This window comes from Notothenia rossii (assembly GCF_949606895.1).
Source record: "Notothenia rossii genome assembly, chromosome: 6".
NCBI lineage: Eukaryota > Metazoa > Chordata > Actinopteri > Perciformes > Nototheniidae > Notothenia > Notothenia rossii.
The window spans coordinates 5,050,222-5,065,738 of NC_136909.1; the positions used below are offsets into that span (position 1 = coordinate 5,050,222).

General features: G+C 44.2%; 1 protein-coding gene across 4 annotated transcripts in view; it reads right to left on the minus strand.

Annotated features, from left to right (window-relative positions):
• The window catches only part of mtmr3 (myotubularin related protein 3), a 53,849-nt gene that overhangs the window by 10,165 nt on the left and 28,167 nt on the right, over nucleotides 1-15,517 (minus strand). For all 4 annotated transcript variants that reach the window (XM_079689403.1, XM_079689401.1, XM_079689402.1 and 1 more), the window contains 10 exons: nucleotides 14,987-15,100; nucleotides 12,171-12,367; nucleotides 11,802-11,933; nucleotides 11,482-11,593; nucleotides 8,426-8,621; nucleotides 8,089-8,274; nucleotides 6,863-7,033; nucleotides 6,465-6,610; nucleotides 3,060-4,458; nucleotides 2,035-2,145 (listed from right to left, as the gene is read on the minus strand). In XM_079689403.1, coding sequence (XP_079545529.1) covers nucleotides 2,035-2,145; nucleotides 3,060-4,458; nucleotides 6,465-6,610; nucleotides 6,863-7,033; nucleotides 8,089-8,274; nucleotides 8,426-8,621; nucleotides 11,482-11,593; nucleotides 11,802-11,933; nucleotides 12,171-12,367; nucleotides 14,987-15,100 — 2,764 coding nt within the window. The remainder of the gene's footprint in view (nucleotides 1-2,034; nucleotides 2,146-3,059; nucleotides 4,459-6,464; nucleotides 6,611-6,862; nucleotides 7,034-8,088; nucleotides 8,275-8,425; nucleotides 8,622-11,481; nucleotides 11,594-11,801; nucleotides 11,934-12,170; nucleotides 12,368-14,986; nucleotides 15,101-15,517) is intronic.

Here is a 15,517-nt window from a genome sequence, read left to right on the forward strand (position 1 = left end):
TCACTATGTAACACACACACTATCAAACATCACCTGTAACACACACACTATCAAAACCTCAGTTTGAATCATTAGTGCATGCAGCTACAATTGTGAATATAGAGCTTGGTGCACCGTTGCCCCTTTCACACCAACGCGGTTCCAGGGCCGGTTCGGAGCTAGAGCCGGAAAAGCACAGTTTTTCCTGTTCACACCACAGCGGAGCCGCCTCTAAGCTCCGAAACCCGGTGCGTTTCAAGCACCAAAAAATGGTTGGTCTAGAACAGTGGTTCTCAAAGTGGCAGGGGGGGCAGAGGCATGACAGAGAGGAAAAATTATTTAAAAAATAAAAATAAATAATTGATTGGAAAATAATATGATACAGTACTATTACGTCTGGGTCTCTGTGTTTCATTAAAGCTCGGCTCTGTGTGTGTGTGGAATGAGCCATTTTGTGTGTGTGTGCGCAAGCGAGAGAGAGAGAGCGCACCGGTACCGGAGATCGTTGTTGTTAGCTTCTGGTGCTAGCGAGCTACGCTAACGGATATAAGGAGTTTTTTCAACAACAAAGTGGAGGAGAGTCCTCTCCTGAGAGACTGAGAGGCTCAGTGAGCTAAAGGACTCTCAGTGTTATCTCAGTCTCAAACGTTTTGGTCACAATTAATGTAAACAATTATTTCCGAGACACACGTTTATATGATCATTATAGTTATAAAAAAATAAGAGAATAAATGAAAAACAGGTATGAAATACTATATGACATTAAAAAAGAATAAAGTTTAAAAGGGAGTGATTTGTAAAATATCCATAAAGAAAAAGTAAATCTGTTTCCAGTTCTGTTTCAAATGGGTGTTGAGAGATGTATCCATAGATCTCTTCATTTTGCTCTCAAAGTGCACCAGATTGATGCTTTTAACTTCAATATTTAAAAATAAATCTTCCCGGAGGAGCTTGCCCCCGGACCCCCCTATGTGAGGTCCACACACCAGCTATAAAAATAGCACTTTACCCCTGCTTACACCTATATGCCGTGAGCTGATTATCGAGCCTTCATTGTAACAGTCACGGGTACGTTGTGTATATGCGTGGGGAGTGTTGCAGTAGAAAGTTCCACTGTAGCGCCCGGTACATTAATGGGAAACCCTAAATGTTTGAGCACCCTCTATGAAACGTCAAGCTACCCCACAGCACCCCAAAATAAATCTCTGGCGCCGCCACTGAGCCTGACTATTTGTGTTGGGGGGGGCCTGACAGAAAAAGTTTGAGAACCACTGGTCTAGAAGCAAGAACCGCATACGTCACGCTTACGTCTGAGGCGGGGGCGGGGGCGGGATCAACCTGAGCAACAGTTAAAGGCGAGTGCGGCAAATGAAAGTTGTAACAAGCAGTAGCGCTGAGCAAAGTGACTAGAACGCGACCACACACTTATAAAAAAAACACACTTGACTACTTGTCCGTTCGCTGTCATTGATCATTGTGGAGAGAGGCAGATGTTTTGTTTTGTATTAGCAGCTATCAGATGGAATCAACACATGGGCTGCACAGGTTGTCATGTCCGACTATCACAAGTAGAATCATAAGGAAAAGGTGAAATGTGCCTGTAGAAAACGGCTTATGCTACAATAGGTTAGCAACAAGTAGTCAAGATAGTCAGTTTAGCTGCGGTTGCTATGCTAACATCACCCATGTTATACCAGAGAAACGTTCATAACAGCGTTGTGATGCCAAACAGCGGGCACATTAACAAACAATGAACCACGGCACTCTGGAGAAAAGTATAAGGGTTGAGAATATTTCATTTAATCTGGCTTCGTGTGATTAAAAGCAACACGATCATCGAGCCGACGCAGTTCGGGAGAAAATCAGCGACGTAAACGGTGACGTCATGACGCAGCCGCGGCAGCACCAGTCGGGCTCTGGGCGGTGTGAACGAAGCGGGGGCTGAAAAGAAAAACCGGTTCCGAACCAGAAGAGCTCTAGCACGGAGCTAGAACGGGAACCGCGTTGGTGTGAAAGGGGCATGAGAGACATCGTGTGTTTGTTTCCTCCTCTCACCTCGGTGTCCGTCCTGTCCACCTGCTCCCAGCTGGCCTCAGAGAACAGCTCCGTGCTGCAGCGAGACAGACAGTTCGGGTCCAGGTTGAACTCTGAGTCCGTCATGGAGGTCTGGAAGGAGACGCAGAGGAACATTATAAAGTGAAATGCATCAATCTGATCAAATCCAAATGTTGCACAGGTCTCTTTCTTTTGTATATTGTGTGAACATAGAGTCTATTGTTTAGTTTAGTGTTCCTTAAACTGTTATATTATGTTGTCATGCTGCATGTGTGTTTCACCGTCTGTCCTGAAGTGAAGGGTCAGGTTGTGAAAGCACTCTGTCTGCATGTGTGTGCATGTATATCCTCTGTGTGTGTGTGTGTGTGTGTGTGTGTGTGTGTGTGTGTGTGTGTGTGTGTGTGTGTGTGTGTGTGTGTGTGTGTGTGTGTGTGTGTGTGTGTGTGTGTGTGTGTGTGCATGCATATCCTCTGTGTGTGTACATCCTGTGTGTCTGCATATATATCCTGTGTGTGTGTGTGTGTGTGTGTGTGTGTGTGTGTGTGTGTGTGTGTGTGTGTGTGTGTGTGTGTGTGTGTGTGTGTGTGTGTGTGTGTGTGTGTGTGCATGCATATCCTCTGTGTGTGTGTGTGTGTGTGTGTGTGTGTGTGTGTGTGTGTGTGCATGCATATCCTCTGTGTTTGTGTGTGTATGCATATCCTCTGTGTGTGTGTACATCCTGTGTGTCTGCATATATATCCTGTGTGTGTGTGTGTGTGTGTGTGTGTGTGTGTGTGTGTGTGTGTGTGTGTGTGTGTGTGCGTGTGCGTGTGCGTGTGTGTGTGTGTATGTGTGTGTGTGCATGTATATCCTGTGTGTGTGTGTGTGTGTGTGTGTGTGTGTGTGTGTGTGTGTGTGTGTGTGTGTGTGTGTGTTATCCTCTGTGTGTGTGTGTTATCCTGTGTGTGTGTGTGTGTGTGTGTGTGTGTGTGATATCCTCTGTGTGAGTGCATGTGTAACGCTTGCTCAAAGCTGTGCTCCCTCACCCCCTCCTCGTCCCCCGTGTCCCCGTTGACCCGGTGGGAGTGGTGCTGGTTCTCCAGGCGGCTCCACAGCTCCTGCACCTGCTTCTTCAGCGTCTCCACCTCCAGCTGGTGTCCCGCCTCGATCTGCCGCAGCCTGGTCTGCACGGCGTCGCTGTGCAGCGTCAGCCCGTCGTCGTCCAGGTGGCTGCGGACAGACGGCTGCTGCTCGGGGGTAACGATCGCGGCGCGGTTCGGCGGCGCGTGGTGATGACACCATCGATGCAGCGAGCAGCGGGGGGGGAGGGAGCTGCAGCTGGCGAGGGAAACCTGCCGACTGAGAGGAGCCCTTTCTCCGTGACCTTTGACCCCGTGGAGCTCGGAGACGTTGCCGTTATAAAGCCCCTCTCGGTCCTGAAAGGCACACAGCGAGGGTCTCTTCCCGTTCAAAGTCCTGATGAACTGCTCCCCCGCCTCCAGACCCTGCTCCTGCCTGGGGGGGGGCTCCAGCCGGCTGCAGACCTCCTCCGTCAAAGTCTCTGTGGAGCTCTCCATCACGGAGGCTCTCTTGTCCAGCGGCTCCTCCTCAGGAGAGGTGAAGCCGTTGGTTAGAGTCCTGAGAGCTGCAGGACGCTCGGCTGAGACCAACTCACTCGCTCCCTTCACAGCCTCCTCCTGTACACTAGACATTTCTATACCCTCCTCCTCTGGAGTCTCTAGAGTCGCCTCCTTCTCCTCTGGAGTCGCCTCCTTCTCCTCTGGAGTCGCCTCCTTCTCCTCATCCTCCTCTTCCTCCTCAGCTTCCGTTACTCCGTTCTCTTGATGGTGACCGTTAGCCAACCCTTCCTTCTCCACCTGAATACCATTTACCTTCGCACACTGATCCCCTCCTTCCTCCTTCACCTCCTTGTCACTCGCACTCTTACTGATATTAATAACTCCTCCCTCTTTCTGCGTCTCTGCTCCCGCCTCCTCCTTCGTCGCCTCCTTCAGGATGTTCTCCACCTGGCCCTCGGCGACGCCCACCGCCACAGAAAGCTCCGCCTCCTTTGCCTCCTTTGCCTCCTTTGCTTCCTTTGCTTCCTTTGCCTCCTTTGCTTCCTTTACTTCCTTTGCTTCCTTTGCTTCCTTTGCTCCCTCCTCTCCTTCCTTTCCCCTAACAGCGTCCGGCCCCCTGGTTTGAGGGCTGTCCTCCAGCTCAGGGTCCCCTCCCTCCTTCGGATGAGGCCCCACCCCGTTAGGAATCCCTTCTTCCTGCTCCAGTTCCCCCTCAGGACCGGCGGCCATTTTGATCTCCAGCGAGCGCCGGTGGTCCTGCCACTTCTCGTTGAGGCTCGGGTCGCTGGAGCGGCGGTTGGGAGGCAGAGAGCCGCTCAGCTCGCAGGCGCTCGGCAGGTTGTCGAAGGAGCGAGTCTTCGGACGTCTGAGGAGCACAGAAATAAAGAATAGTTGTAACGTAAGATAAGATAAGAGTGAGTGAGTACCCCAATAGATGATAGAAATGTAAACTAGGGGTCCCCGGCACGTAGAAACTACCGGATGCTAACGTGCATTTGTTGGGCAATTCGCACAAGTTGCATCATACGCAGATAATAGCTAATAAATGGCTTGGCTGATTTAGAAAATGTTGGTGTTGTTTTGTTATGTATGTTGAGGAAGCTGAATTAATTTCGGACACTTTCAGGAACAGAAAAGGCAGGCTTGAGCTCGCTAAAACTTTCAAATCAACCCAACATTTTTCAAAATCAGCACAAACATGGAAACATGGAGATTCAACATCCTCAATAACGTCCTACAGCAAGTTCATACTCTACTGAATACACAATATGAATGTACAGATTAACAAATAGACTTGAAGTCAGTTTACTCTGAGAGGCCACAACTAACCAAATGTAAAATGAACAGGAAACAGAAAGTCCTCAGAGTGTGTTTTACACCGTGTGATTAAATCTGCAGCCGCTCGTATAATCTTCTCTGAATGTTTGGGTAACAAATCAATCACACGTCAGCCTCGCCAAAACAAAACAGACATAATGAAAGAGAAGTGTTCAGACCTTGTCTCCAAATAGCCCTCATAAAATATGCAAACAATGAAATGTCAGCACTAAAAAAGTCAACTGTCCTTCACTGTCTTCTGTTTGTCTCTCGCTCTGTCGTTGTTGCTGTTCCTGCTGTGCACTTCCCTATGAAAGTGTCTAATAAGGAACATTGTTTTCTTTTTAAGTCCTTATTTTCTGTAAGATTCTCCTTTTTTTTTAGCTCGTTCTATATTAAAAGCCTCTATGCTGCAAGTGTTTAATGAATAAAATAACTTTTTTAATATAATAATTAGTTTTGAGGGTGACTTAATGTGTTCTGTCATTTCTTTTGACATGGAGGAGGAGACCATTCATTAAAAAGCCACCTATGGATACACCTGCTATTTGTTAATAACATGTGTATATAGGTTCATGCTGCCTCAATCAAACTTGTACATTAACTTAGTGATAGAGATGTCCCGATCCGATCACGTGATTTTCAAAAGATCGGAATCGGGAGAAAAAAATCGGGGATCGGGATTTAAAAAAATATATTTTTTAATACTTTTTAAAAAGAAAATATTCAATGTTACAAAACAAAAATGACCATGTTCAAGTCTTAAAGTCATCCTGAGGCCTTAGTTTTGGTTTCAAATTACACAACATCATGTATGTGTTGCTTCTTTGGGGCTTGTTTTCAAAGACCTATTTCTCTCAAATCTGGCAACAGAGTGGGCGCAGTGTCTAATTGAAGCAGTAAGCTAACGAGTACTGAAAGCTTTATTTTGTTTTGATCCAATGCTGCACAACTGAACTGATCCAATGCTGCTGTGAAAGAAAGAAGCTATATCCATGTTGGATAGAATATCCAATTTAAATAAAAAAATAACCTTAAGGGACAACTTGAATGCTTTATTTCTTTTTTTTCTCTTAATGCATTGCATAAAGATCGGATCGGGAAAAATCGGTATCGGCAAATTGTCAAAATCAAATGATCGGAATCGGATCGGGAGCAAAAAAAGGTGATCGGGACATCCCGACTTAGTGACATCCCAGGTATATATTTCCAGCTTTCAAAATGTTTCGTTGAGCATGTTTGTGTTACCCATAGTACAAATAATATCACTTTCAAAATCTGTTATTACGTTTTTTGGGCGATTTTGGGTCCAAAATGTTCCTATAGTAGTATGTCAAAATGCAAAAAATAACTATCAGCTTATATAGGTGAGGTTGTCTTGAAAAAATAGATACCAAACATTGACATGCTAAACCCTTCTTAATGGGGTTTATTAAGACAAATCAAAAGTACGGGAAAACGGCCAAATTAGCCCAGGACTGTAAAGGGTTAAATAAAGAATAACATCTCAAATTAAAGAAACTAGAATTAGAACAGACGCGTTTTCCGACTCACCTTCCCAGCGGAGTGTCCTCTGGGTTTCCCCCCGGGACAGGGTAGGGGGCGCAGGACTCATCGGAGGGCGTGGTGGGGGAGGAGCTGGGCAGGTAGACGGCCGTCCAGAGCATCAGGTTACGCACGTGACACACCGGGTGCAGAACCTGAAACAACAACAACATTATTAACTTGGGAAATACAAATAATAATAGAAAAGTATGTTATGATGTTAAACCAACTTCATCCTGTCATTTGTAAGTTTGAGTTGAAAAGAATTTTTATGGGAGTCTAAGTTACCCTACTTATTTAACATCTTTAACGAATTCTATCCTTTCTCTGGAGTTTTAACCATCTTTAAAGAGGAACTGTTTCTCCCCCTTCAGGACAGTGACGGAGGACAGTAATGGAGGACGTACGATCTCAGAGTGTGAGGAGTACAGCATGTTCCTCAGCGTCCGATTGGCCGGTCTCAACAGCGACCACACGCTGCAGGTCCGCTCCTGAACGTGCCGGTCCTCACGCTCCTTCCCACTGTTACACAGGAAGGTGCCGAATAGAGCGGAGTAGGTGTGCTGCACCAGCTTCACCTGCACACACACACACACACACACACACACACACACACACACACACACACACACACACACACACACACACACACACACACACACACACACACACACACACACACACACACACACACACACACACACACACACACACACACACACACACACACACACACACACACACACACACACACACACACACACACACACACACACACACACACACACACACACACACAGTTTGATAATGACAGCAGGGATGCAGGAGTAACTGCACATTAGTGGCTCACAATCGGAAACTGACGTGGAGCGGAAGATGATGGGCAATAAAATATCTCAGCAATGTTTAACCACCTCCGAGGAAACAGAGTAATTGAAAACCACTCAGAACAAATGAGAGTTCCTGAAAACCATCTTCACTGACTTCGTGAAGTAGCAGCTGCCTGATGTAACAAACCATGAGGGGAAATACAACATACTCAAATAAAATGTAAAAAAAAGTAATCAGATATAAAAACAACTACTAAGAATAATAATGAAATAAAAAATATTAATAAAAAAGTAATACACTAAAATAAATGTAAAGAAAATAATTAATAAAATATAAAAATAATAGTAAAAAATAATAACAATAAAAAAGTAATACAAAATACAAAAATAATTGTAAAGAAAATAATTAATAAAATATAAAAATGACTTTGAATAATAATAATTTAAAAAAATAATATTAATCAAAACATATCTCTTCACACTCGCATATCCACCCTGATCATTGTCCATCACACATTTGGTTATTTGATTGATTTATATACTGCATTGTCTTTGTCTTATTTATGTTTCTTATGCTGGTGTTATCTATTGTGTATCTTGTTTTTTATGTGTTTGTACGGCGACCTTGAGAGCCTTGAAAAGCGCCTATATAAAATAAATGAATTATTATTCATACAAAAATGATACAAAAATTAAATACGAAAATAAGTTAAAATAAAAAAATTAATAAAATAATAAAATAATAACTACTAGAAGAACTCGTCTCTGTGACTTTGAGGAGTGAGCTCAGCACTGTTACGCACCAGGAAGGCCTCGTTGAACTCGAAGGAGCAGGGGAACTGCCTCTGCAGCTGGTGCACGCAGTCGAGCCACTGCAGGAACACGGGGCAGCGCTCGTTCACGTCCTCCGAGTTCTCTCCGTGGCCGCAGCGGTCCGCAAACTTATGGCCGAAGTCCAGCCAGTCGGTCTCCACCAGAACCTGGAAGCCCTGCAGGAGGACGGCACGAGATGTTCAAGAATATATGAGAACATGTAAAGAAGTATTTTTAAACACAAGTATCTTTACTTCTACTTGAGTAAAGGTGTGTGTACTTTGCCCTCTCTGGTCAGTGATGAAACTAGAGGAGTGTGTTCTGTACCTCTATGGTGCGGTAGTACGGGTCCAGCAGCAGCTTGGACAGAGCGGCGATCTGAGGGGTGCGGTCCCAGCCGTCGGAGCAGTGGACGAGGACCGGGCGGTGGTCCCGCTCCACGGCGTTCATCACCAGCAGAGACGCCTTCAGGAGCAGAGACAGGTTCTGCAACCACTTGGTGCTCTCCAGAGCAGACAGCCAGCTGCACACACACACACACACACACACACACACACACACACACACACACAGAAAGCAAGTTCGTTAACTGTCAAGAATTTTGACAGTGGCCAGATTAGGGATGTAGATTAAATCGTGGCTGCATGATGCTCAAACATCCGGACTGTGCTGCGACGACTTCCACACACACACACACACACACACACACACACACACACACACACACACACACACACACACACACACACACACACACACACACACACACACACACACACACACACACACACACACACACACACACACACACACACACACACACACACACACACACACACACACACACACACACACACACACACACACACACACACACACACACACACCATCTGATGAGTGGAAACTGATCTGCTTTGTAGGCCAGGTCTCCACCAGACACAGCGCCCGCTCATCTCACACACAAAAGCAGCGGCAAAGAGAAAAGTCTTCAGCCTGGATTTAAAAGTAGTCGCAGCAGACCTGCAGGTTTCTGGGAGTTTGATCCAGATGTTTGGAGCATAACCTGAACTTCTCCAGGTTTAGTTCTGACAGTTGGGACAGGAAGCTGACCAGAAGACCTGAGAGATCTGGACGGTTCATCCATCAGACCTCTTGGTGACAGTCCATATGATTCATGAGGACAGATAAGGACCTCTTGCCACATACCGCAGCATTTATAGCTTCTTACGGTTTGCAACGCCCGTCAACAACATCTCTATAGATTCAATTAGCTTGTTTTTCACCATCCATCATTCTCATTTTTATTCTCATGTCTGTTTAACTAAACACTTTACATAATATCTCTAATATACTGAAAAAGTAGCAGGCAAAATACAACATTCAATCAAAAAACGTATCTCCGCGGACCACTGGTGGCCCGTGAGCGCCCCCTAGTGGTCCGTGAGTATATTGGTCAAATTTCACATTTTAAATAAATAAATACATTTAAGTTTTCCGCACTCTCGCGGGAATATCTCCGCAATGGAGCGAGCTTAAGTTTCACTTTCAGGGACAACACCTTCGTCACACATGTTGCCACTTGTTTGTACCATTTTCAGGCAATTTGTAATCTGTTATTATTATTATATTATTATATTTGTGGAGTTAGGTGGTCCGCGAGGGTTCATTTATTGGTTAAGTGGTCCTTGGTATGAAAAAGTTTGAGAAACACTGGACTAAGCTCTGTCTGAAACCAGAGCCCAGTCTGCTCTGATTGGTTAGCTGGCCGACTCTGTTGTGATTGGTCAACGTACAATGTGTTGGAGCGCTTAACAAAGGAATTGTAGCCTCTGCAGACCATTTACATGCACACAAAAAAAGCCTATATAACACCCTACAGGAAAGGGACAACCCATAATAGGGCCTCTTCAATTAATAAGTGCTCAAATGATCAGATTATCTCTCAATCTGCTCAGCGTCAAACAAGAGGAGGGCAAAGTCAGCCGTTACAGAGCTGGAGATACACAAAGAAATTATATTTGCACTGGTGCCCAGAAGCACATGAAAGTCAGTGTATCTCTACAGTTACAAAGACTGGGATGTGTTCCTGCCCCCTGGTGGCCACAGGTGTTATTATGCAGGTGTTTGGTGAAGTAAAGCTCATGACTTTGCCCTTTTGGACAGTGTAATGTAACCGGATGGAGACATGCACACACTTTGACCTACTTCAATTATGAGTTAATGTTTCCCTTGCCTTATCTGCTTTATTATCCTTTGCGTTATGAGTGTTTAGTCTATAAACATGGAGCCTCTGTGAGCGAGACGGACGAGACATTTTTGGCAATAAAACACGAGAGAAACAACTTTGGAGAAACCATCTTCCCACCCTTCATGGAAGAGCAGCCGCCTGATGCACCACAACAATATAGGATCATAAAAATAATATTGTAAGAATAATAAGATGTACAATACATTTAATTATAATAAAAATATTAAGAATATTTGACTGTTTTTAATGAAAATGATGAATAAATATCAGCATGTCAATTCTGGGAACATCTTCCCCGACTTCAAGCAGCTGCCTGATGTAACACTTAATGTTAGAAGATATTAAGAAATATATAATAATAATAATAATAATAATAATAATAATAATAATAATAATAATAATATTGAAAAAATAACAATAAATAAATAACAATAATGAAATAAAAAAATGAATTAAAGAAATAATTAAATAAAGAAATAAAATAAAAATAACAAATAAAGAATTGAGAATATTCGACTGTTTTTAGTAAAAAAAAAAGAAATGATGTCTGTGTTTTTGGTACTTATTCTGCCTGTAAAGTTGTTTTGTGTTTTGATCAAAGTTCATTTATAGACAAATCGAGTCAGGGAAAACGAAATGTTGCCCCCAGTCAGAGATTGTTTTTATTTACGTTTGGGATTAACCGCTCGAAGGTCGGAAATTGGAAATCCAAACTGGGAAAGTCTACAAGTTCAGTCTATAGGCAATCATGCATTGTATATTAAACACATTAGGAAATTGCTTTTGTGAGATTTTAATTGTGTGCAAAAGACACTTTAGGCAATATTAAATATACGATCCAACCCATAGGGAACATGGACTGGATGTACTTGGAGAATGGACTTTGTTAGATTTTTGTCTCCCGATACGATCGTTGAACCACTTTTATCAACGTAAGCAAGAGCGATTAAATGACACGTCCTCGCAGCGTCCAGATGGAAACAGATCCTGCTCTCGGGGTTTCTAAATCCGGCACAGATGTACGGCCAGCCAACACCAAAACACAGCTGTGTTACCTACGGTTACAGCACAGAGCTCTGAGTTTGATCCTGCAGAGTAAGGTGGGGAAATCTGGAGGAGCAAAAGTGAGACGTACTTGGATGGATCGGGCATCTGAGTGCAGAGGAAACGCAGAGACTGGAAACTCTTGCGGATGGAGTGGATGTTGGCCATGCCCATAAACACCACCTCACAGTTGGGGTAGTACTCTGGAACAGCAGGAGCACAAGGGTTTCATAAAGGACAAAGTTGAAAGTAACATTTCCAATTCAAGATACAAATAGTCAAAATGCACACATTGTTTACAAACAACATAAAAATACAAATAAAAAAGGTGGAGGTTTTCATTTCTCACACAGAAACAATCACATTTCCCTGGATCCACGACCTGCTCCTATCTGGTTTGAGGAGACCTACCTGGGCATTCGCAGCCGCCCCCCTTGGCCCGGTTAGCCACAGCAGCGGCGTAGGAGCGAGCGTCCAGGATCAGCAGCTTGTGAGGCTGTGAGGCCAACGTCTCCACCTCCGTGCTGTGGGTCATCGAGGACTCTGATACAAACACAGGAGCACAGAGAGGACACGTCACAATGCGACCCAGGTCGTACAGCAGTAGGGTTACTGTTGAGGTTATCAGAACAACTAATGGGTCAATTAAAGAAACGCCTTAAGGGGCAAATAGCATCTTGAGTTCCTGTAAATCTGGACATGTTTTTTATAAACGGTATATATCTGAGACCTATCATGTATGCCTACAAATAGTACAATAGGAGGCCTTTAAGCTCTTACCAAAGTCAGTATCTGGCAGGTCGGTGCCGTTGATGTAGCCCCCCCCCCCGTTGGTGAGGTGTTTCCTGGAGGATCCCACCACAGCGCAGGCTTTAGCGATGGATTGAACCAGGTGCTCATCGTCAGCGTTCCTCCAGCCCCACCAGCTCACCTCCGGCTGGCCGCAGCGGGCGATCACTGCCCCCGTCGTCTGGTGCCTGTGTGTGTGTGTGTGTGTGTGTGTGTGTGTGTGTGTGTGTGTGTGTGTGTGTGTGTGTGTGTGTGTGTGTGTGTGTGTGTGTGTGGGGGGGGGGGGGGGAGGGGGGAGAAGTTAGAGAAGTTAGAGAAGTTAGCCAAAACACAACATCATGTTAGCTCCACTGTCTTAAAAGAGGTATATTTTCTGCTACTTTTCAACTCCTCGCTCCACAAAGCTCTCCTTTTTCCAAAACCTATATTCATATATCGATGATAAACCATGACATTCCATGTTGTACACATAGTCAAACTGCATTTTTGTTTACTATCTGTGACGAACATGGCTTCGTCACTGTGGACTGACGGCTTCGGGCTTTGTATATTGCACGTGTTTTATTTTGAAAAGTGTTCCCTTTCCCCATGTCTGTTGATTATGTGCACCTGGTGCCCTGTGTTGTCTCCTCCCCCTCACCTGTGTCTTGTTGGGTTAATCAGTGTGGGTATTTAGGCTCTGTGTTCCCTGTTAGGTAGTGTGTGTGAGATCCTTGTGGCCGGTGACTGTGTTCACCTGGGCAGCACTATGAGGCTGTGTCATGAACCACAGCCATGAATAAATGTCCACACCGGGTTATATTTGAATTCTCTGCCTCCTTGCTTGGTCGGGCCGCTCAACGGTCAGCTTCACACTATCCTACAAAACCAGGACGGAGCTTCCATCCATGGAGGACCTTTACTCCCAGAGGCTCAGAAAGAAAGCCCTCCTGATTATCAAAGACCCCCATCACCCCAGCCACAAACTGTTCTGTCTGTTGCCGTCTGGCAGGCGGTACCGCAGCATCCTGACAAGAACCACCAGACTCAGAGACAGCTTCATCCCACAGGCCAGAAGACTGTTAAACACCTGGACTTAGAAACAACATCCATAACATTCATCTGGCTGCTACTTAGAAATTATTGATCTATTTACCTAATATATCATATTTCAATGACTTGCATGTAGACTCTTAATGCACTATTTCACTTTTTTTCTTCTTGTATTTACTTGCACTATATTTGTTCTGTGTATCTGTGTTTTGTGTTGCTCTGTTGGAGAAGCCTGTGACACAAGATTTTCATCGACATAACACCACTGAAGCTATGTTCTTTTGACGAATAAAGAACCTTGAATCTATATTATATTTTTGACAATTATACTTTTGTTTATATTTATCGTTTTTTACCCTGATTTAAAATACTATTTTCATTATTAATATATATTTTTTATTTATTATAATATATATTATTATTGTTATTTGTATTATATTATTGATTATTTGTTCACCTTTTGTTTACCCTTATCACTACTACATATGATGCTAACGTTATGGCATGTTCTATCTTTATTTGTATTTCTAACATGGATTGACAATAACACAATATTTATTTATTTTTGTAAGTTGTATTTGACCTGAGAGTTTTTCTTAAACCATTATAGCTTAAAAAACGAATAATCTGAGATCAAACAAACTTCTTTGGTTTCTCATAACTCATCTGAAATACGACGGATCGAACATTTGATTTTCATTTTCAACACTGGCTTTAGTCTTTCTTCACCAAAACAAAAACAAACATTTATATCGGGTGTTTTGACCCACAGAAAAGGAAGGGAGGGAAATAACTCAAATCAAAGGCTGTGAAGCCGTGTTGGTTTAATAAAACAAACACTGCTCACTGCAGCCGTGACGCATAAAACGATAACGGGTCCCAAGCATAGACTGTATATATAAATGTCCCAAGGTAGATCTGCAAACGGCTCCGTGGTTACGCCATAACGATCATGTCCTGATAACAATGACGCAATAGCCCCGCCTCTCCTGCTCAGAGAACAGCTGCTGGCTCTCAGAAGAGGGGGAGGAAAAGAGAGGCTCCGTCTTTTATTATTATATTATTATATAGAGTCGTTATCAATTTGTTTTAAAGCTCAATAAAGAACAAAGAAGACCTTTGACCGGCACTTTTCTAATTTTGTCCGGAAGATTTAAACTTTAACGACATGTTGACCGGTGGAAAAAAAAATCTAACTGAAATTATGCCGCACGGTCCCCTCGTTCCTGGGAAGAGGCGGAGAGGTGGGTGTTTGTCCTCTGCTGGTGGACTACCGGAGAGAATTACAGCAGGAGAACACGCTTGCCTCGGGGAGGGAGAAAAAGAGCCAGAGCGTCCACAGCGGAAAATAAACAGAAGGGCAACCATGGGAACCATGCGCGGGAAGTCTTCTTCGCTGCTTTTGTGGCAGACTACAGCGCCACTTACAGGCCTGGCATATGTACTACAGTGTCTCCAGCGCTTCCGAGCGTTCTCGTGTGAACAGACATGTCTCTGGTGCCTGTTGCGTGTGGACGGAAGACCTTTTTGATAAAGATTGCGGTCCGTTTGCGTTATGGTCCTCGTGTGGCTCCAGCCTAAATCAGTGTTGTTGTTCATTTTGACAAACTCTGAATACAGCCAAAAAAACGCAGCCTGGAGGGAATGATCCATCAGTAGCTCGCTGTGGTGTTTGATAAAGCCACAGTGGCACTGAGGTATTATCTGAAGATGGTAGAAAGAAATCAGCAAATAGGCAAAGTGTTTAGTGGCTGCATGGAGTTAAACAGACAGACCTATAAACCACAGCAGGGAACCTCTTCAAGGAGCGGAAAGCCGCCACGTTCTCCAGCTCCTTGTCGGTGATCCAGGCGGGAACCAGGAGCTGCTGAGGGTAACTGGGGCAGAGCCTGAAGAGAGGAGGGGGAGAGAGAGACAGGAAGAGAGTGCTTTGTTTTGAGCGTTCACCACTATAATAACCCAAAGGAGAAAATATGAACGTTAGCTTTTTACTGAAATGATCAAATAAAGTCTCTCGTTGTTTACCGAACTTTCAAACATGTTTGAATGGTGATATACACAGTGATAGCTTTAAGGACCCCTATCATACTGTTTTTCATCAATATATCACAGGTCTCAGATATATACAGAACCTGTCTCTGATTGGCTGAAACACCAATCAGATCATTGCAGCATTACCCATAATCCCCTCTGTTTCAGCCATGTTTCCAAAGTGCTGATTCTCTGTCTGTTACTTTAGATGAAAATAAGGAGCCCCTCCCCACGCCCCTCTGAGAGACATTTGGTGACAAAGAACTCAATGGTGC